General features: G+C 48.3%; 1 protein-coding gene across 15 annotated transcripts in view; it reads right to left on the bottom strand.

Annotated features, from left to right (window-relative positions):
- smarca4 (SWI/SNF related, matrix associated, actin dependent regulator of chromatin, subfamily a, member 4) overlaps positions 1 to 23,477 on the bottom strand; it is a 93,283-nt gene that overhangs the window by 3,425 nt on the left and 66,381 nt on the right. For 7 of the 15 annotated variants that reach the window (XM_033050924.1, XM_033050925.1, XM_033050926.1 and 4 more), the window contains 7 exons: positions 15,729 to 15,773; positions 9,727 to 9,804; positions 7,639 to 7,860; positions 6,195 to 6,445; positions 4,553 to 4,661; positions 3,090 to 3,191; positions 945 to 1,074 (listed from right to left, as the gene is read on the bottom strand). In XM_033050924.1, the coding sequence (XP_032906815.1) occupies positions 945 to 1,074; positions 3,090 to 3,191; positions 4,553 to 4,661; positions 6,195 to 6,445; positions 7,639 to 7,860; positions 9,727 to 9,804; positions 15,729 to 15,773 (937 nt within the window). The remainder of the gene's footprint in view (positions 1 to 944; positions 1,075 to 3,089; positions 3,192 to 4,552; positions 4,662 to 6,194; positions 6,446 to 7,638; positions 7,861 to 9,726; positions 9,805 to 15,728; positions 15,774 to 23,477) is intronic. The other 8 variants (XM_033050932.1, XM_033050936.1, XM_033050933.1 and 5 more) reach the window with 6 other exon arrangements.

Here is a 23,477-nt window from a genome sequence, read left to right as displayed (position 1 = left end):
GGAAAAGGATGGGATGACGTTTCAGGTCGGAACCCTTCTTGAAATTAACTTCGGTATAAACCAGAATCCCCACTTCCTTTCTACACAATTTAGTTTAGTTTAGTTTATTGTCACGTGCCTGAGGTACAGTGAAAAGATTTTTTGTTATGTTCTATCCAGTCAGCGGAAAGACTATACATGATTACAATCAAGCCGTCCACAGTGTACAGATACAGGATAAAGGGAATAACATTTAGTGCAAAATAAAGACCAGTGAAGTCCGATTAAAGATTCCAATTCAGGTAGGTAGCAGGTCAGGATGGCTCTCTAGTTGGAGATAGGATGGTTCAGATGCCTGTTAACAACTGTCCCTGAATCAGGAAGTATGTGAATACAATCCTTCACTGGTGGGTAAATGGAACGAGCTGCCAGAGGTGGTAGTTGAGGCAGGTACCACGGCAACATGTAAAGACATTTGGATGGGTCCATGGATAGGAAAGGTTTAGAGGGATACGGGGTAAAGGCGACACGAGTTTAGATGGGGCATCTTGGGCAAGTTCGGCCGAAGGGCCTGTTTCCGTGCTGTATGTTCTGTTCTTGTTCTGTATGTGCCGTGTGTTCTTTCAACCCAAGACCTCTCGCTCAACATTGGATCAGTTCAGTTCCCAATTGCTCTGTATGGTGTACAGACCACTGGCCGGGTATCTGTTCAGCTTTAAATCCTGTAAACCTATCTCCGTCTACAGAGCAGCCGGGCAGCAAATGTCCTTGGTCCTGCTCAGCATCTGTGTGTCATCTTTCTGCCGACTAAACCGGGCTTTCACCCCAGTCCGTTCTCAGAGAGCCTCCAGTCCAGGACTTTGTGTGACTGTGGCAGGGATGGTTCGTACAAAGAGCTAGGAGCAGAAAATCTAACCCAGAATCTCTCAAAATAAAGTGGAAACCAAACTCTTTGCAGTACTTACATTCTGACTCGGATCCTTCTTCTTCATCATCCTCTCCTTCCTCACTATCATCCTCGCTGTCTTCTTCCTTTTCAATTTTTTGCCGCACGCTGGTAAACACGGATTGCAGCACAATGGAATCTTCATAGATCTGGGAGAGACAGGGAGGTGATATTATCACTGTGGAATAACTTGGGGGGGGGGGGACACTCAAGCAGAAACATACAGTAGGATAGGGCATAGGAGGAGGCCATTCATTCCGTCATGTCCATGTTGGCCTCTATCAGGGCCATCTATCTCTATCATGTGTAGGAAAGAACTGCAGATGCTGGTTTAAATCGAAGGTAGATACAAAATGCTGGAGTAACTCAGCAGGACAGGCAGCATCTCTGGAGAGAAGGAATGGGTGATGTCTCGGGTCGAGACCCTTCTCTCCAAAGATGCTGCCTGTCCCGCTGAGTTACTCCAGCATTTTGTGCAGGATATCATCCTGGGCAATGGGAGCTGTGTTAAAGGAGTTCTAGTCAGGAGGTTTAATGTGGGGTCAGGCTAATTTGTCCAGCGTCTCCGGATGTGTTGAACAGCTCCGCTTTCTCACAGCTTGTGTAGGTGGTCTTGATTAATATCTCTCTGGGAGAAGCAGGCTTGGGTGTTAAGTGGGTCAAAAAGTCAACATCATTCAGAAAACCAGCCTCCTCTGAAACTGCACCCAGTTCTACAAACTGAACACAGTTGTGGTAAACCCCTATGAAGTGGGGCTGAGGTCTCAGCGAGAGCACTCGTTCCAGTTCTGACAACAGCACATCAGGAAGCAGTTCAAGGTTGTGGAGATATTGGATTGGTGCCAGAGTCAGGTAAAAAAAATTCTGACTTGACTTTGGACCATCTAAAGGCCCTGTCCCACGATGCGAGTTTACCCAAGAGCTCACCTGAGTTAAAAAAAAAATCAAACTTGTGGCAAGTACGTAGAATTACGTAGCAGGTACGTCGGAGCTTGTGGATGTCTCGTAGCGGCTCGTAATGCTAACGACAGGTACTCGGGAAATGCGGAAACTCGTGAAATTTTTTCAACAGTGTCAAAAATTTCCAAAAGTAAAAAAATACTCGTGATGAGGTACCACGAGTTTGATTTTTTTTTTAAACTCGGGAGAGCTCTTGGGTGAACTCGCATCATGGGACAGGGGCTTAAAGCTATCGATCCTGAGCCTGAGACCGGCAAGTCTTCTATCCCCAAACCAAAGCAGACCAAATGCAGAATGTACACAGTAGTCAGTACTCTGAGCCTGTGTCTCTGTGCCCCGCCACTTGAAACCTGCTGCCCATGTTAAGTTTGAGCATAAAAGGACACAATCAGTCAGAAAAAGGATCCCGACCAGAAACATCACCCATCCTTTTTCTCCAGAGATGCTGCTCGACCCACTGAGTTACTCCAGCACTTTGGGTCTAAATGACTTAAAAGTTCCATCGAGTAACTCAGTCGGCCATGCAACAACTCTCGAGAACGTGAATAGGCGACCCTTTTTCGGACTGATTGGGGGGAAGGGGAGGGGGATAGAAAGCTGGGAGAGAGGCGAGGCAGGACAAAGCGTGGCAGGTAAAGCCAGGGTGTTTGTGAAGCCAGAGGAAGGAATGTAGGGGGAGGGCGAGGGGGGGAGGTTGTTCATTCGTAAAGCGCCGGCACAGCTTGGTCTGGACCTGGGCCCGAGGGTTGAACATTCTTTTCAAAGCCAAACCGAACTTGACGGGTACAGTCAAAGCTCTCAGGCCCAGATCAGGTACCTGGCCTCTAGGAGGGACTTGGAGTAGAGAAGGCTAAGAGGAGATTACATGGAGATGTTTATGACAGGATGGAGAGGGAGCCCTTGTTGCCTATGGGACGTGAGGACAGGCTTAGAAAGGAATTAACAGCAAAACCAGTGGAGAGGGGAAGCCTACTATCTATCACCCAGTGAGTTGCTATGACCAGGAATACAATGCCCGCAACGATGATACAAGTAAATTTAATTCCAATTTTAAAAGAGAATTAGATAAATATATGAAAAACAAAATGTGTTGGGCTGTGGGGACAGAGCAGAGAGGACAGTGTGGTTAATTTGCTCGGCTGGTTGAAGGTTGAGCAGCCATTTTGCTTGTAGCTGCCATCGCTCCAAGCCTCCCGTTACCCACCAGCGAACCCTCCAGGTTGTAGGTCTGTGCGTTCTGACACAGCAGCATCACGTCTCTCTCCAGGTCGTTGAGGCTGCGGTACTTGTGGTTACGGATCCGCTCCTGCTGGGGAAAAGGAGGCAGTCAGCTCGGAGGCAGTCGGCACCTTCCACAAATCCACACTTCCCTTCCAGGAATGTGCAGTGACCCTCCTCCTTCCCCCCTCGCTGCCCTCGCCCCTCCCCGTTGCAGCGCAGAGTGGTTCATAGCTCACTCCTAAACCAGGCAGGCTTCACCAGTTCGCTGCTGGGAGACGCACAAAGATAGTCATCCAGCCGTGCCCAAAGGAAGGAAGAGTTGCCCAGATCAGTGCCTCTCCACAGAGTGCCCATCATGCCACCCAAGCATCAAGTAGTTCAGTTTAGAGATACAGCACGGAAACAGACCCTTCGGCCCACCGATTCCACACTGACCAGCGATCCCCGCAGGCTCGCACTATCCTACACTCTAAGGACAATTTACAATCTTTACTGAAGCCAACTAACCTACAAACCTGGAATGTTCGGGGAAAATGCGGAAAATGGGGAGAATGTACAAACTCCGTACAGCCAGCACCTGTGGCCAGGATCGAACCTGGGTCTCTGGCGCTGTAAAGCAGCAACTCTACCACTGTGCCACCCCTAAAGTATATTGTCACGTATACCAAGGTACAGTGAAAAGCCTTTTGTTGCGCACTATCCATTCAGCAGAAAGACTATACATGAATCGTGAACATTGGCATCTACTATTTGTGTATGCTAGCCATCAATAGATCGATAATTTCGGCCAAAGGGCCTGTCTCCACACTGTATCAAAATGTGTGCTGTGGGCCTGTGCAGTTACACCAGTAACTGGGCATTGAGCATGCACTGATGGCATCAGTCTGGGCAGAAGTTCTCAGCACCATCCCTGGTCTAGAGAGGCTGACTCTGTGCTCACTTCACCAGTGCCATTGCCACAGGCTCCCAGCACCTGACAGAAGAAGAGACACTTTTATAAGTGACAGGAGCAAAATAGGGCCATTCTGCCCATCAAGTCTACTCCGCCATTCAACCATGGCTGACCTACCGCTCCCTCTCGACCCCACTCTCATGTCTTCTCCCGAGAGTTGTGAGTCTGTAGAATTCTCTGCCTCAGAGGCGGTGGGGGCCGGTTTTCTGGATGCTTTCAAGAGAGAGCTTGATAGGGCTCTTAAAGATAGCAGAGTCAGGGGATATGGGGAGAAGGCAGGAACGGGGTACTGATTGGGGATAATCAGCCACGATCACATTGAATGGCTCGAAGGGCACCTGCACCTATTGTCTTGACATCGACTTTCTGAAACGCTGGTCTGCGTGACATATTCAGAGGCTGCAGTACGTCGGGCATACACACGTGTGCATCGGCCGCATTTAAAGGAGACCGACGTGACATTCCCACAGCACGAGTGGGCCCAGGGACCGTACCTTGATCTTCCGGAAGTCGACCGGTTTGCGGATGAGTTCGTAATACTCTGGGAGCTCCTTGCGGGATGGGAGTTGAATGAAAACTTCACTTAGCTGTCGGCCAGTACTACTTTAAAAAAGAAAAGAAGAGTCAATTATTAGCGGCTCCTTGCGCGGGAGGAGCGGAGGGAGATGTCTGCTGGCACTCCATCATTATAGAGGTAGGACGATGCAGTCCCACCCATAGCACAACACTCACCACACGTGCCGGCACACAACACCAGTTGACTTAATAAGGTGCTGACTTATATTGCTGTCTACACTAATTACAGCTTGCAGTGAACCAACACGATGCAACGGAGCAGAGAATCACAAAAATGTCACAGAGACCGTCCACCCTTCACGATTGTGCGAGCCCTGATAAAATTTAGTTTAGTTTAGAGAAACAGCATGGAAACAGGCCCTTCCACCTAGCGACTCCACGCCGACCAGCAATCAATAGACAATAGGTGGAGGAGTAGGCCATTCGGCCCTTCGAGCCAGCACCGCCATTCAATGTGATCATGGCTGATCATCCCCAAGCAGTACCCAATCCCTGTACCTACACGCCAGAGACATCCCCAAGCAGTACCCAATCCACTATCCTACACACCAGAGACAATTTACAATGTCTTTAAAACTTAAGACAATTAACCTACAAACCTGTACGTCTTTGTAGAGTGGGAGGAAACCGGGGCACCCGGAGAAAACCCATGTGGTTACGGGGAGAACGTAAAACTCTGTACAGACAGCGCCCGTAGGCAGGATCGAATCCAGGTCTCTAGCGCTGTAAGGCAGCAACTCTACCGCTGAGAAATGAAAGGTTTTTATGTCAAGCTCCTTCCCCTATGAAATCTCCGCCCTTTTCTAGTCGTTTAGTTCAGTTTAGAGATACAGCCCTTGGGCCCATCGAATCTTTGCCGACCATCGATCACCTACTCACACTAGTTTTAGGTTATCCCACTTTCTCATCCACACCAGGGCGAATTTCAAGAGGCCAATTAACCTACAACGCTGCGATGCTGCGTGTGTGGAGTTTGCCTGCTCTCCCTGTGGCCGTGTCGGTGTGTGTGGGCCGGAGAGAACAGGACAATGAAACCTTTGACTCTCTCACCTCTGCTTCCCATCACCCGGCCCCTCCATGACCCCTACCCCCGCCACACAGGTGACACAGGGGTAGAGTTGCTGCCTTACAGCGCCAGAGACCCGGGTACCATCCCGACTACGGGTGCTGTCTGTACGGAGTTTGCACGTTCTCCCTGTGACCTGCGTGCGTTTTCTCCGAGGTCTTTGGTTTCCTTCCACGCTCCAAAGACGTACAGGTTTTTTAAGTAAGTAAGTAAGTTTATTGGCCAAATATTCACATACAAGGAATTTGCCTTGGTGCTCTGCTCACAAGTAACAACATGACATACAGTGAAAGTTACAAATGACTCAGAAAACACCAAACATTAATAAGGTTTGTAGGTTAATTGGCTTGGTATAAGTGTATTGTCCCTGGTGTGTGTGTGTGTAGGGTAGTGTTAGTGTGCGGGGATCGCTGGTCGGTACGAACTCGGTGGGCCGAAGGGCCTGTTTCCATGCTGTATCTCTAAACTAAAGTAAAGGTCAGGCTGCCACTAACCTGTCCTTGTATTTGATGACGGCCTCCACGGTTTTCTTCATCTTCTTGGTGAGGTGGGGCGGGTTTGGGGACAGCTTCTCGGCGGGCGGACGGCCACGCTTCTTCTTCTTCTTGTCGTCGTCATCCTTGTCCCGGCTGCGTGTGCTGGTGGTCGCCATGACCACCGGGGGGTCCACGTCACGCTTGCGCTTGCGGGCCTTCTTCTGCCGCACCTCTTCCTCAATCTCCTCCAGGTTGCCCTCTTCTATGGCCTGTGGGGGAAGAACAGGACAATGAAACCCATCCTTGGTCAACCTTACTCAGCACCGGGAATGTGGGAGGCAAGCGTAAGCCTGTCTGTCCTGTCTGTGTGTGTGTGCACGTGCGTGTGTGTGTGCATGCATGCATTCATGTGTGTGTGTGTGCGTGCATGCGCTCGTGTGTGTGCGCATGCAAGTGAGTGTTTATGTAAGTGTATGTTTTGTGTGTAGGTGTTTACATGTGTGCGTGACTTATTCAGCATGTTATATGCCTCTGTGTGTATACATGTCTCTATACGTGCTTATGTGCCTTTATGTACATGTTTCTTGTATGTTTGGCTACATACGAGTGTGGGTGTGTGCGTGCATATGTGTGCGTGAGTATGTTTTGTACACTTGTCTTTTGTGCTTCTATGAGTGTCTGTGTCTTTCTGTTTCATTATTGTGTGTGTATATGTACGTGTGTGTTTTTGTGTGTGCGTGCGCATGCATGTATGTGTATGTATGTGTTTGTGCGTGTGCATATGCCTGTGCCAGTGTGTGCGTGCCTGTGTGTGTATGTGCATGCTCGACCATCCATGTGTGTGTGTGTGTGTGTGTGTGTGTGTATGTGCGTGCGAGTCCGTCTGTGTATGTGCATGCCTGTGTGTGTGTGTGGGTGTGCATGCCCGTTTTTGCCGGTGTGTGTGTGTGTGTGTGTGTGTATGTGTGTGCGTGCCTGTGTGTGTGAGTATGTGCATGCTAGTCCATCCTTGTGTGTGTGTGTGAGTCCAGTTGTGTGTGTGTGCGTGCCTGTGTGTGTATGTGCGTGCCTGTGTGAGTGTGTGTATGTGTGTGCCTGTGCCGGTGTGTGTGTGTGTGTCTGTGCCAGTGTGTGTGTGTGTGTGTGTGTGCCCGTTTGTGCCGGTGTGTGTGTATGTGCGTGCGTGCCTGTGTGTGTGAGTGTGTGTGTGTGTGTGTGTGTGTGCCAGTGTGTGTGTGTGTGTGTGTGTGTGTGTGCGTGCGTGTCTGTATGCCTCCATGTGCCTACCTGTGCAGTGTGCCAGTATGGTGCCACCACAGACACGTTACCCCTGACTGTAGGCTGACCTCGCTCCTGCCTGGCCCCACACAGGCTCTGGCAGTGGTGTGTGCATGCGTGGCTGGTGCTGCGAGTGTGTACGGAGTCCTGCTGGGCAGGCTGCATTCCCACGCACTCACACTCCTACCTTGAGCCACTGTTTCTCGGTTAAAGAGTCGCTGTAGTCCACCTCCTTGCGCTGCCGTGAGCCTCGGCCGAACATCTTCTCCTCCTCCTCCTCACAGGTCAGGCGTTCCACCTCCGCATCGTCCTTCAGGATCCAGTTGGGCAGTTCATCCTCCTCCATCAGCCGCGGCTTCCGCTTCGGGTTGCGGGCGTCCTCACGCCTCCGGTCCAGGTCCATCCGCTGGGGGAGGCAGGGGTAGTGGAGTGAGAGGGAGAGGGCAGAGAAAGAGAGGGGCAGAGAGAGAGGGAGGGGTGAGAGGGAGGGAGAGAGAGAGAGATAGGGGGCAGAGGGGCAAGAGAGAGCGAGAGAAAGAGGGAGGGAGAGAGCAGAGAAAGAGAGGGGCAGACAGAGAGGGAGGGGTGAGAGGGAGAGAGAGAGCGAGCGCGGAGGGGGAGAGAGAGGGGTGGGAAAAAGGGAAGGAGAAAGATGGGGGAGAGAGGGAAGGGAAAAAAGGAGGGAGAAAGAAGGGAGATGGGGAAAGAGATGAAAAGATACAAACGTCCATCACAGATGTGCCTTGGTTTCAGGGTGTGTAACGTCACATATCCAGTGCAGGATGCCCCCAGCCCGTGATGCGACCCCCACTCTGAAGCATGGGAAGCCCATGTGGAGGAACAAGCTAAGAATTAAGGCCAACAGGGTAAAGGGACGTAAACTTATGGCACAATCCCAAGCAGCCCTAAAGCACCTCGCTGGTGTTATGCTGCAATAATGTTGGAAGGATGACGGGTAGCGTGCAGAGTGAACTCCCAGGAAAAGATCGTCAGTCTCAGTGACACAGGGGGCAGGGGAGACAACAGTGGGACCAAAGTGAAGAAATGACAGGAGTTTATTGGCACGGTGTCAGGGGACTCTGGCATTCAGTGTAAGCTGGGCTTGTACAGCAGCAGCCTGCCTCTGCATCTCTGGCTGCAACACTGTGTGGGAGTTTACATCAGAGTAAACAGTCCATAAGTCAGAGGGAGCAGAAGTCACAGCAGCCATTCGGCCCATCGAGTGGGTGCTTGCAACGTGCTGCCAAGGGTGGTGGTGGGAGGCATATACGATATTTGTGCTTGTGTTTATTAGGCTTTTCACAAGTTATAGGAGCAGAATTAGGCCATTCAGCCCATCACATCGACTCCACCATTCAATCGTGGCTGATCTATCTTTCCCTCTCAACCCCATTCTCCTGCCTTCTCCCCATAACTCCTGACATCTGTACCAATCAAGTGTAGTGTTAATCTCCACTTTAAAAACACCTATTAACTTGGCCTCCACACCCTTCTGTGGCAATGAATTCCACAGATTCACCATCCGCTGACTAAAGAAACTCTGTCTCATCTCCTTTCTAAAGGTACGTCCTTTTATTCTGAGGCTGTGCCCTCTAGTTCTTGACTCTCCCAATAGTGGAAACATCCTCTCCACATCCGCTCTATCCAGGCCTTTCACTTTTCGTTAATTTTCAATGAAGTCACCCCTCACTTTCGCTTGGGTAGTCTACACCCCCAGCGGTATGAACATTGACTTCTCCAATTTCAGGTAGTCCTTGCTCTCTCCCTCCTTCTCCTCCCCTTCCCAGCTCTCACACAGCTGACTGTCTCCGCCTCTTCCTTTCTTCTGCCCAACCCCCCCCCACAACAGTCTGTAGAAGGGTCTCGACCCGAAATGTCACCTATTCCTTCGCTGCATAGATGCTGCCTCACCCGCTGAGTTTCTCCAGAGACGCACACACACACACAGGCGCACACACAGAGGAACACACACACACACACGCGCACATACACACACACACACACACACAGAGGCGCACATACACACACACACACAGAGGCGCACATACACACACACACACAGAGGCGCACATATACACACACACACACACACACACACATACACAGAGGAACACACACACACACACACACATACACAGAGGAACACACACACACACACAGGTGCATACAGAGGCGCACACACACACACACACACACACACAGGCGCGTACAGAGGCGCACACACACAGGCAAACACACACACACCAGGCCCGGCCCCTCCCATGCTGCTCACCATGAACAGGTCGAACTCCTCCTCGTGCCTGGCTATCATCTGGTTCACCGTCTCATCATCAGGAACCTCGTCTTCTTCCTGCAAGGAAACAAGCGCATGAGGGGAGGGCGGGCCTTGCATTTTGTGCACTGTACCCCAGGGTGAGAGTTCGATACCCTGTGCCCCTTGGTGAGTGGTCAACGTGGGTGCCAGGACTGAGCCCTTCATGGAGCTGGTTGGCGATGGGCGAAACTGGCACAGTCCATCACCAGGGTATAACGCACAGCAACCCCCTACTCCCGTTGGGAAAAGAAAATGGGCAACGACTTTTAAAACTATTCCTCTACAAATCCGCACGCCTTTGCGATGTGGGAGGATTCGGAGAACCCGGAGAAAAGCCAAGTGGTCATAGGGAGAACGTGCAAACTCCACACAGACACAGCACCCGAGGGCAGGATGGAACCCGGGGCATGTCAGTGACTACATCCAGTGACTTCTCACCGTGCTTGTCCTTTTGTCAACAGTGGCTGGGATTAAACAAGTCATCAGACCAGCTCCACAAGGCAGAGATGGTCGGGGGAGTCAGGTTCAATGTCTCTCTGGTACCTAGTTTCAGAGGCTGCAGTGTCAAATCACCGCAAGATCTGTCTTTACAAGACAGTCCACACAACACAAACATCCGATGACAAAATCAAAGACATGTCGGTCCATATCCCAGCCTCTCAAGCACCTGACCAAAGAAATGTGTAGGCAGGAACTGATGCCGGTTTACACTGAAGTGCTGGAGTAACTCAGCAGATCAGGCAGCATCTCCGGATAAAAAGAATAGGTGACGTTTCGTGTCGTGACCCTTCTTCGCACTGAGAGTCCCAGTCTGAAGAAGGGTCTCGACCCGAAATGTCATCTATTGCTTTTCTCCAGCCTGACCCTCCATGCTGCCTGACCCACTGAGTTACTCCAGCATTTTGTGTCTATCTTTGGCCAAACAAATGCCTGCGTTCACCACCCCTTCAGCCCAGAGAGGCTCTAAATTGGGCGCACATGAAGCCAAAAAAACATGAACAAAATTATTAACAAAAAAAATCAAAGCAAACTGCTGCTGCCCAGAGAATGTGCATTCACACATGGACGCGGGTGGATGGGCACCGTGCAGAACAGATGTTTAGTTTAAGCGGCCATGAACTTGACACCGAGATGCTATCGCAAAGGCACTCATTCCACACAAGGCTGGCTTCTGCCTCCCATTTCCGGCCTGACTTTGCACTGAAGTGCAGCCGGCTGTGCAGCAACCCAGCCAGCTCTGGAGTGAGTGTTGACCCTTCACACTGCAAGGGGATCTGTACACGGGACTCGGGGGGGGGGGGGGGGGGGGGGGGTGATGCATAACTAGGGGAGCGAGTACTGAGTTACTGCGATGTATCTGGGAGAGCACTAGAGCTAAGGGAGGGAAGGGCAAGGATGTGAAAAGTTCCAAAAACAGGACGGAGAGTGTTACAGCTGGGATACTGAATGTGAGTTGAGGAAGTCAGATATGACACTATGAGTCTCGGACTGAGAGTGAGGTAGGAGAGAATGCTCCTTTGGAAGTTGTTTAATATAGGTGGGACGATCTAAATGACTTCAAGTTGTTGTGATGATTTAAGCAGTGAAACATCAGGAAGAAATCAACACCGATGAAAATAAGGATAAGGGGTAAACCATTTAGAACGGAGACGAGGAACTTTTTCACACAGAGTTGTGAGTCTGTGGAATTCTCTGCCTAAGAGGGCGGTTCTCTGGATACTTTCAAGAGAGAGCTAGATAGGGCTCTTAAAGGTAGCAGAGCCAGGGGATATGGGGAGAAGGCAGGAACGGGGTACTGAATGGGGATGATCAGCCATGATCGCAGTGAATGGTGGTGCCGGCTCGATGGGCCGAATGGCCTACTCCTGCACCTATTGTCTATTGTCACTTGGAATATTTTCAAAAGTGAGAATAAGTTCGAGATATTTTCCTAGAGCAGTGAGACAGGGAGCAGTGAGAGGGGAATATATTTGGAAAGGGATGAGGGGAGTGGAAAAGAAGGGTCCTGAACTGAAAGGTCGCCGATCCATGTACTTCAGAGATGCTGCCTGACCTACTGCGTTACTCCAGCACTTTGTGTATTTTTTCCTTGGGTGTTGTTGGTTTCAGGTCTGGCTGGCCAGTCCAGTGGAGGTGGGACAGATGAGGAACTTTTTTGAGTTACTGAGCTGTCTCTCAGCAGAGGTATCCCTGTATCCGACCTGCACTGCCACCTGCTGCACTGAAGGTGGGCTGTGGAGCTGTTCTCCCCTCTGTTCCCAGAGCGACCTTGCTGGCATGGGGGATCCGTCCCTGCCCTTGAGCCCAGATCTCGGCACCTTGGACTCACATAGTGATGCAGCACAGAAACTAGTCCCACCTGCCCGTGTTTGCCTCGTGTCACTGTAAACATGTCCTATCCATGTACCTGTCTAAATGTATTTTAAATATTGTTATTATTCTACCTGCCTCCTCTGGCAGCTCGTTACAGATACCCACCACCCGCTGTGTGAAAAAGAGGCAGGGTTGGAGTCTGGAACACCAGGGGCGGATTTACTGCTGGAACCGGATCCGGAATATTTCTCACTCCTTTTAAAGGGGTTCACTGCAAAATGTGTTGCACGATTTGGGGTAGCTCTGTGATCCAACGGTAGAATTACTGCCTGACAGCACCAGAGGCATGGGTTCGATCCTGACTATGCTGTCCTACAGAGATTGTGCGTATTCCCTGTGACCACGCATGTTTACTCCGGGTGCTCCGGTTTCCTCCCACACTCCAAAGCCATTAATGTTTGCAGGTTAATTGGCTTCGTTAAGTTGTAAAATTGCCCCTAGTGTGTGTAGGTTAGTGCATGGGGGGATCGCTGTTCGGCACGGACTCGGTGGGCTGAAGGGCCTGTTTCCTCGCCGTATCTCTAAAGATTGTGCGACATTTTGAATATTAACATCAAATAATCTGGAAATTCTGCTAGTTTAGCATCAAAGCACCAGGGTTGAGGTTTAATATTGTCATGGGTGCAGTGAAAAGCTTTGCATGCTATCCAGTCAGATCTGATAATACTGTACATAAATGAAATCAAGTCAAGTGCACTGAAATAGGAAGAGCTAAGGTGCAGAATATAGTTACGTAATAATTCCATGGACAAAGTCCAGTGGGGTCGAGTGGAGAATCGGACAGTACCCTAGATTGTGGAAGGACCGTTCATAAGCCTGATAACAGAGGGGAAGAAGCTGTTCCTGAGTCTGGTGGTGCGAGTTTTCAAACTTCTGTATCTACTGCCAGATGGGAGCAGGGAGAAGGAATGGCTGGGGTGGGACTAGTCTTGGTTGCTTTCACGAGGTAGTGTGAAGTGTAGATGGAGTTGATGGTGGGGAGACTGGTCTGTCTGATGGACTAGGCTACATCCACAACTCTCTGCAATTTCTTGTGGTCTTGTGCAGAGAACTCACAGCTCCCCGGAGTTAACATAAACATAGAAAATAGGTGCAGGAGTAGGCCATTCGGCCCTTCGAACCTGCACCGCCATTCAATATGATCATGGCTGATTATCCAACTCAGTATCCTGTACCTGCCTTCTCTCCATACCCCCTGATCCCTTTAGCCACAAGGGCCACATCTAACTCCCTCTTAAATATAGCCAATGAACTGGCCTCAACTACCTTCTGCGGGAGAGAATTCCAGAGATTCACCACTCTCTGTGTGAAAAAAGTTTTCCTCATCTCGGTCCTAAAAGATTTCCCCCTTATCCTTAAACTGTGACCTCTTGTTCTGGACTTCCCCAACATCGGGAACAATCTTCCTGCATCTAGCCTGTCCAACCCCTTAAGAATTTTGTAAATTTCTATAAGATCCCCCCTCAATCTTCTAAATTATAGCGAGTACAAACCGAGTCTATCCAGTCTTTCTTCATATGAAAGTCCTGACATCCCAGGAATCAGTCTGGTGAACCTTCTCTGTACTCCCTCTATGGCAAGAATGTCTTTCCTCAGATTAGGAGACCAAAACTGTACGCAATACTCCAGGTGTGGTCTCACCAAGACCCTGTACAACTGCAGTAGAACCTCCCTGCTCCTATACTCAAATCCTTTTGCTATGAATGCTAACATACCATTCGCCTTCTTCACTGCCTGCTGCACCTGCATGCCTACTTTTAATGACTGGTGTACCATGACACCCAGGTCTCGTTGCATCTCCCCCTTTCCTAATCGGCCACCATTCAGATAATAATCTACTTTCCTGTTTTTGCCACCAAAGTGGATAACCTCACATTTATCCACATTATACTGCATCTGCCATGCATTTGCCCACTCACCCAGCCTATCCAAGTCACCTTGCAGCCTCCTAGCATCCTCCTCACAGCTAACACTGCCCTCCAGCTTCGTGTCAACCGCAAACTTGGAGATGTTACATTCAATTCCCTCGTCCAAATCATTAATATATATCGTAAATAGCTGGGGTCCCAGAACTGAGCCTTGCGGTACCCCACTAGTCACTGCCTGCCATTGTGAAAAGGACCCGTTTACTCCTACTCTTTGCTTCCTGTCAGCCAGCCAGTTCTCTATCCACATCAATACTGAACCCCCAATACCATGTGCTTTAAGTTTGTATACTAATCTCTTATGTGGGACCTTGTCGAAAGCCTTCTGAAAGTCCAGATATAATACATCCACTGGTTCTCCCTTATCCACTCTACTAGTTACATCCTCGAAAAATTCTATAAGATTCGTCAGACATGATTTACCCTTCATAAATCCATGCTGACTTTGTCCAATGATTTCACCACTTTCCAAATGTGCTGCTATCCCATCTTTAATAACTGATTCTAGCAGTTTCCCCACTACCGACGTTAGACTAACTGGTCTGTAATTCCCCGTTTTCTCTCTCCCTCCCTTTTTAAAAAGTGGTGTTACATTAGCTACCCTCCAATCCTCAGGAACTACTCCAGAATCTAAAGAGTTTTGAAAAATTATCACTAATGCATCCACTATTTCTGGGGCTACTTCCTTAAGTACTCTGGGATGCAGCCTATCTGGCCCTGGGGATTTATCGGCCTTTAATCCATTCAATTTACCTAACACCACTTCCCGGCTAACCTGGATTTCACTCAGTTCCTCCATCTCATTTGATCCCCGGTCCCCTGCTATTTCCGGCAGATTATTTATGTCTTCCTTAGTGAAGACAGAACCAAAGTAGTTATTCAATTGGTCTACCATGTACTTGTTCCCCATGATCAATTCACCCGTTTCTGACTGCAAGGGACCTACATTTGTTTTAACTAATCTTTTTCTCTTCACATATCTATAAAAGCTTTTGCAGTCAGTTTTTATGTTCCCTGCCAGTTTTCTTTCATAATCTATTTTCCCTTTCCTAATTAAGCCCTTTGTCCTCCTCTGCTGGTCTCTGAATTTCTCCCAGTCCTCTGGTAGGCTGCTTTTTCTGGCTAATTTGTACGCTTCATCTTTTGTTTTGATACTATCCCTGATTTCCCTTGATATCCACGGATGCACTACCTTCCCTGATTTATTTTTTTGCCAAACTGGGATGAACAATTGTTCATCCATGCAGTCTTTAAATGCCTTCCATTGCATATCCGCCGTCAACCCATTAAGAATCAATCGCCAGTCTATCTTGGCCAATTCACGTCTCATACCCTCAAAGTTACCTTTCTTTAAGTTCAGGACCCTTGTTTCTGAATTAACGATGTCATTAGGACGGAGAGTGTATCCAAAAATGTAAAATAGGCAATAAAAGTGTCCCGTCTGTGACAGGAAGCCCCTGGGTCTTTCAACACACACACACACACATTTGTGACAAACCGTTTGGCAGCAGCTCACGTCGAACAAGGAGCGTAACATCATCGCAGTTCCTCAGTAACGGCCGAGGGATGAATGGGGTTTTGCCAAAGTTACAGAACAAAGAGAGCCCTGGCACAGTGAGAAGATGTTAATGTACAGGTCGGGCTACAAACTAGTCTACTCACAGGTTGTCCTTCCGATCCTTTCACCTCCGCTGCCACAACCTCGCACTATATTTATTGGGAGGGGGGGGGGGCAAGAAAAACAACAAACAAATATCCCATTACTTCATTTTATTAGGAACTAATGATCACATGAAAAACTTGAAACAAAACCACACTTAATAGAAGTCATCCCAGCTATGGCCAAGGCCAGTGGGACTTTGTGGTGAATTTGTGAGGTGGTCAAGTGGGAAGGGGGCGGGGCGGGGATCGTGACATTTTTAGGATGATTTTGCGCTGTTTTCAGAACAGGGATGGAAAGTTAAAATGCTGGGAATGCTCAGCTGGCCAGTCAGCATCTGCGGAGAGAGATATAGAGTTAACCGTTCCAAGCCAATGACCGTACAACCGAACCGGAGCAAGGGATGATTTTGGCTTTAAGCGAAATCAGAGGGAGGAAACATGTGAGGATAGAATAAAAGGGAAGAGGTAGGATAGGGAGGAAGGCAGGAGAGATTAAACTACAGAAGAGATGACTATGCAAGAGAAGGAAGGGTAAGAAATATCACGCAGGATCAGAGGAGGTAGAAATAACAACAGATGAACCATTACCAAAAGCTACTGTATCAAAAAAAGAATTGAGGCAGTGGTTATGATTATGAATGAGTCCCAAAGGCTGTGAACTGGATTGGGGTTCCTCAAGTTTGGTTTGTGTTCCATTAGAACAGTGGAGGAGACTCAGATCCCAGGGGTCAGAGTGCGAATGGGATGGAGAATTGGAGTGACAGGTGACTGGAAGCCTTGAGGACTGAGCGGAGACGTTGTGCGAAGCAGATCAGTAGAGGAGACCACACCCTGAGTAGCTGCTGCAGTGCTGTGCGGGTACGTCAGTGCTTTAGCTTGAAGGAGATTCACCCGTTGAATCTCCTGCACGTTCTCAAGATAGGACTCAGGAAGAACTTGCTGGGAGGGGATTGAGAAGCAGACCAGAGGTGTACAAGGGAACAAAGGAACAAGAAGATGAAGGGTGTAGCAAGGAATGCAGAGATAAACACAAAGTGCTGCAGTAACCCAACAGGTCAGGCAGCATCACTGGGGAACCTGGATAGGTAGGAGACCGTTCTTCCGTCTGAAACATCACCAATCCATGTTTTCCAGAGATGATGCCTGATTCGGTAAGTTGCTCAACACCTTGTATCTTTTGATACTACTTTAAATACATGTCCATTCTCAGATCTGTATTACGTCCGCGGATGTAATGAAGCCCAACATAAGCCCCACAAAGCACTGTTTGCGATCCAGGTTGGTTTCAGTCGTTTTAGATCATAACCACATTTCCCCGTTTGTGAGGAAAGCTGCTTTTGGTATTTATTTTGCTGGTTCTACATTCTCCAGACACAACTTTTGCTTCTTTACTGCTTCCATTACTGAGACAACTTTGCCTTGCCTCCCTTCCTCTGTAATCTCCCTATCTCTCATCACTATCCCTTAGTATAGTTTAGTTTAGTTTAGCTTAGTTAAGTTTAGTTTAGTTAATAGCCCTGTCCCATGGTACAAGTTTATTCAAGAGCTCTCCCGACTTTAAAAAAAATCAAACTCGTTGTAAGCACGGAGAATGATCGTAGCGGGTACGTCGGAGCTTGGGGACGTCTTTTAGCGGATCGTTACGCTAACGGCAGGTAAGCACGGGAAGACTTGTGAAGATTTTTCAACGTAAATCTCCGAGTTCGAATCAGGGCAAACTCGGGAGAACTCTTGGAATGAACTCGTACCGTGGGACAGGGCTTTAAGTTTAGTTTAGTTTAGAGATACGGTGCGGATACAGGCCCTTTGGCCCACCGGGTCCGCGCCGACCAGCGATCCCTGCACATTAGCACTATCCTACACACAAGGTACAATTTACAATCATTATCGAAGACAATTAACCTACAAACCTGTACGTCTTTGGAGTGTGGGAGGAAACTGGAGCACTCTTGGGAAAACCCACGCAGTCACGGGGAGAACTTACAAACTCCGTACAGACAGCACCCGTAGTCAGTATCGAACCCAGGTCTCCGGCGCTGCAAGGCAAAAACTCGACTGCTGCGCCACCGTATTGTCCTGTACCTGTGTCCTTTCCTCTCTCCCCTGCCTCTGGACGTATAGATCTTTGGTTAAAAGCTTCTGCATCTCCAAATTCTCCCCGTTCTGTGCGCTGAACCTTTAGCTCTCACTCTCTCTTTCTCACCGGACGCTGCCTAAACCACTGAGAATTTCCTGCACTTGCCATTGGCCTCTGTCAAGAGAAATTCATGTATGAGAGTTGGATACCTACTGTAGAGACAGGTTAATCATGAAGCTGTGTGGGGATATTATTGACAGTGAAGTTACCTGTTGTTTTGAGAATGAAACATTATTATTTAGATTTGGGAAAATTGAAAATGAAAATGCTTCAAACAAGCAGGATTAAAGAGATGGCCTAGTTATCTTTGACCAAACCTTATGGTTACTTGGCCTTGTGTTTCCTTCTTGGCTTGCTGTCAGTTGTTTTATGTATCAACACACTTGCATTGGTAAGTGCCTTTCATGAATCAGGGACAATCCTCATCACTTTCCTGATATGTAATCGGTGTTTCAGTTACGAAGCAAAGTTGCCGATCTGTACACAGCAAGTGCCGCACAAACAGCTTGGTAACAAGCATGATAATGCTGAATGCTAACAGGTTAATAATGTTTCACTCATTATTCTGCTTCTTTGAAATCGCCTCCAACTCTGGTTCCTTGAGGCTACTTTAGAACGAGTTAAATGGTCATTACATCCACTCTCCTTCTTTGAGGCTATTTGAGTTCAGTTTATCGTCACAAGTACCGAGGTACAGCGCTGAGAGAATGGAGCGGCTGGGCTTGTACACTCTGGTGTTTAGAAGGATGAGAGGGATTCTCATTGAAACATATAAGATTGTTAAGGGTTTGGACACGCTAGAGGCAGGAAACATGTTCCCGATGTTGGGGGAGTCCAGAACCAGCGGCCACAGTTTAAGAATAAGGAGTAAGCCATTTAGAACGGAGACGAGGAAACACTTTTTCTCACAGAGAGTGGTGAGTCTGTGGAATTATCTGGTGGAGGCGGGTTCTCTGGATGCTTTCAAGAGAGAGCTAGATAGGGCTCTTAAAAATAGCGGAGTCAGGGGATATGGGGAGAAGGCAGGAATGGGGTACTGATTGGGGATGATCAGCCATGATCACATTAAATGGCGGTGCTGGCTCGAAGGAGCCGAATGGCCTACTCCTGCACCTATTGTCTATTGTCTAAAAGCTTTAGTGTGTGTCAAGTAGAGTGGATATATTTAATATCTTACTATGGATGTATTTAACCTGTTCACTGCCAAGTTTTCCTTTTACACTACTGGCCCTATTCAGGGGTGGCACTGAACACTGAACTACACATTGGGTCTACCCCAGTGCTGTACTCGAGGCTACTACATTCACTGGAGTGGAGGTCTCAGAAGATGAGAGTTATAGTCACCAAGCTACAAGTAATGTCTTAAGTTTAGTTTAGTTTAGTTTAGAGATACAGTGCAGAAACAGGCCCTTAGGTCCACCGAGCCCACTGACCAGCAATCACCCTATCCTACACATTGGGGACAATTTCTAATTTTAGCGAAGCCAATTAACCTACAAATGTGAAGAGAGACACAAAAAGCTGGAGTAACTCAGCGGGACAGGCAGCATCTCTGGAGAGAAGGAACGGGTGACGTTTCGGGTCGAGACCCTTCTTCAGGCTGGATTTCACACCTACAAATCTGTACGTCTTTGGAATATGGGTGGAAACTGGAGCACCCGGAGAAAACCCACACGGTCACAGGGAGAACAACAGGGTTCCATTCCGAAAACTTTAGCCTTTGGAGTTACAGCATGGAAACGGTTCCCTTTGGCCCACCGAGTCCACACCGACAAGCAATCACCCTGTACTCTGGCACTATCCTACACACACACACACTAGACACAATTTGTAATTCATAGAAGCGAATTAATCTACAAACCTGCATATCTTTGGAATATGGGAATAAACCGGAGCACCCGGAAAAAAACCCCACGGGGTCACGGGGAGAACATGTTAAATCCGTACAGACAGCACCCATGGTCAGGATTGAACCCGCTGGGTCTGGTAGGCCGCGACTCTACCGTTGCGCCACCGTGCCGCCCCTGTAGGTCTTCGAAGGTGAGAGTAATAGTCACTATGTTATCCCACTTTCTCATCCAGAGGACAATTAACCTACAAACCCACACGCCTTTGGGAAGTGGGAGGAAACCTACACGATCAGAGAATGTGCAAACTCCACACAGACAGCACTGGAGGTCAGGATTGAACCCCAGGTCTCTGGCTCTGTGAGGCTGCGGCTCTACCAGCTGCGCCATTGTGCAATCTAACGGCGGGACAGGCTCAATGGGCGAAACAGCTTCTCCTGTTGTGTCGACTTCCTTATTGACACGTTTCCCCTTCTCCTCCAGAGGCTACCCATCACTTTGCCTCGTCCGTCGTGATCTGCCCGCACTGTGCGTCGGTCGGCGGCACAGAGGATTGTCAACCTCTGCCTCTCACTGGCGGACTCACACGCAATCAAACAGTTGCTTATTACGGAGCGCTGTCGATGCCACCACAATCCCGTAAGGTGCTACGCAGCTGATGGAGTTTGACACTGAGCCACCAAGAGTAGACAAGTGATCTATAGATTGGTCAAAGTGGTTCAAGAGCGACAGGCGGAGAGGTGCAGTGGGTTGTGACAGGGAATTCCAGAGCAGTGCTCAAGCAGCCGAAGGCACGGCTAACAAGAATGGAGTGATTGCACAAGTCAGGAATGCACAAGGGGCCAGAGCTGGGGAAGCACAGATTTCTGTAGGAAGAAACAGAGATAGGGAGGGGTAGAGGTCTGGATATAAGAATGAAACCATACATACGCACCACCCATGTACATACACACACAGTCACATACAATTACACACACACACGTACACAGATACACACGTACATGCACACAAGTATACATACATGTACACGCACATACACAGTTCACACACGCACAAGTACACACACGCACGAGTACATACACACACACGTACACATATACACACGTATACATACACGTACACGCACATACACAGTTCACACACGCACATACACAGTTCACACACGCACAAGTACACACACACGCACAAGTACACATACATACACACACGCACAAGTACACACACACACACACACACACACAAGTTCACACACAGACACAGGTATGCGTACATAGAAAAATAAATATTGCAGAAAATCAACCAGGAATAGCAAGCCAGGCAATTTTGGCTCAAAGCAGAATTAACCCCGTGAGGATCAGGTGCGGAGGTTTCAAACAATCCATACATTTAATTTGCTATTTGCAAAACTAGCAGGAACAAGAACATCTATTACCCAGTTATAGAAGTACAGGTCAGCACCACGGGAGAACAACACTAGCCTGAGCAAACCTCATAGAGACAAAATATAGTTAGTTTTTTACGTTGGTGCTAAGGTTAAGCTGAGGTACCACAAGCACTCACAGCAAGGTTGTGCTTGGCAGCCTGGACACTACAGCACCGAGGGTTTCACAAGGTCAGCATTCACTACACAGGGTTATGATCCCATTCCCGTCAGCAGGCAATAAACAGCGTGATTTTGAAATGATGAGCAGAAGGAGGTTGTGATCCATGTATACAAAGTTGGCAGAACAAGATGATGAGGTGGTTAAGGTGCACGTACGTTGCCTGGGTTTGTGAACAGAATGTAAAAGCAGAGAGTGTAGGAAGGTGGTTTACACTGAAAATTGACACAGAATAATAACTCAGGGGGCCAGGCAGCATCTCTGGAGAAAAGGAATAGATGACGTTTCGGGTCGAGACCCTTCTTCAGATTATGTCTACTTGATTTAACATTACGGTCTAGTGACTGAGAGGGTTGAGGGGGAATACTCTCACACAGAACGTTGTAAAAAATTGCAACACTCAACAGGTAAAGGTGAAAGCTGATTCATTGATCAAATTGAAATTTGGACAGGGATGAAGATGAGGAACTTAGAGGTATGAGAGAAAGGGGTTTTGGACAGAGACAATAACCTTGCTGCTCAACACCCGGCTTGAGATCTAACTATTCCTTTGGTTTATGTTTCATTCGCACGAAGAAGAAGGAAGCCCATGCCGACAAACATGCAGCATCTACACTAATCCTACCTTTAGTTTAGAGATACAGCGCAGAAACAGGCCCTTCGGCCCATCAAGTCCACACCGACCAGCGATCTCCGCACACTAACACCATCCCACACACACACACGGGACAATTTACAGGTTTGTGTGGAATACACTTTGCATGGAATATCTGCATGATATTAAAGATATTTCCTCTTTATATTCACACATTTTGTGGAATATTTACACACACACACACACAGAAAACCTCTCAAATTTTGGCTTGAGTTTAATAGTTTAGTTTAGAGATACAGCGTGGAAACAGGCCTTTCGGCCCATCGAGTCCGTGCCGACCAGCGATCACCCGTACACTAACACTATCCTACACACTAGGGACAATTTTTACCAAAGCCAAATTAAGCTACAAACTGGTAAGCCTTTGGAATGTGGGAGGAAACGGGAGCACCCGGGGTGAGCCCACGAGGAGAATGTGCAAACTCCTTACAGACAGCACCCATAGTCAGGATCGAACCTGGGTCTCTGGCGCTGTAAGGCAGCAACTCTACCGCTGTGCCACTTTATTCCCATGTATGGAATATTTGCATGCTGCATGGAAATTTCCATAACTGCATGCTTGGAGTGTTTGCAGATCATATGACACATCTGCACATTGTATGTTGCACTTTGGCATTTTATAATATATAGCGTGCATACGGAACAATGTGCATGAATCATGAAATAATTGCACTAGGTATGAAAGGTCTACATACTGTGTTAACAATACATAGTTATATAATCCATCTAACAAAGTAAAACATAGCAAACATCTTCATGGGGTGGTTACCAAAACTTGTCATACAAGGTCGAGACAAAATGCTGGAGTAACTCAGCAGGTCAGGCAGCATCTCTGGGGGAAATGAATAGATAGACACAAAATGCTGGAGTAACTCAGCGGGTGAGGCAGCATCTCTGGAGAGAAGGAATGGGCGACTTTTCGGGTCGAGTCCCTTCTTCAGACTGATGCCAGGGGAGGGGGCGGGACAGAGATGGAATGTAGTCGGAGACAGTAAGACTAGTGGGAGAACTGGGAAGGGGAAGGGAAAGGAAACGGTGACGTTTTGGGTGGAGACAAGGAGACGTTGGAACAGAAGACCCAGGATGTTTTAAGGAGGATTCTTTTTTTAAAGACATGGAGAGGTTGAGGAGGAAAGATTCCAGAGCCAGTAGGCATTGGATGACTGGGATTAAAGGGGCGCAAGATCTCCAGAGAAAGGGAGGTCGAGCCCATGCAATGATTTGGAAACAAGAGGTGAACATTTCAAACTTGAGGTGCGGTTTAACAGAGAGGCAACAACACTCAGCAGGCACAGGGTGATGAATCGACCGCATTTGGTGAAACTTAGGACACTGGCATAAAGTTTACAGACAGAGAACGAGGAGACAGCCAGGAATATGCTGGCAGGCTCACAGTTTGTGTGGAATATGCATATTGTGTGGAATACTTGAAATTTAAATGGCGGGTGTGCATGAATTATGCTGTATTTATGGTGTATTTAAACTTTGTACGGAATATTTTCACATTTT

The sequence above is a fragment of the Amblyraja radiata genome, chromosome 35 (assembly GCF_010909765.2).
Source record: "Amblyraja radiata isolate CabotCenter1 chromosome 35, sAmbRad1.1.pri, whole genome shotgun sequence".
In the NCBI taxonomy this organism is placed as follows: domain Eukaryota; kingdom Metazoa; phylum Chordata; class Chondrichthyes; order Rajiformes; family Rajidae; genus Amblyraja; species Amblyraja radiata.
This window is presented reverse-complemented; position numbering and strand designations above follow the sequence as displayed.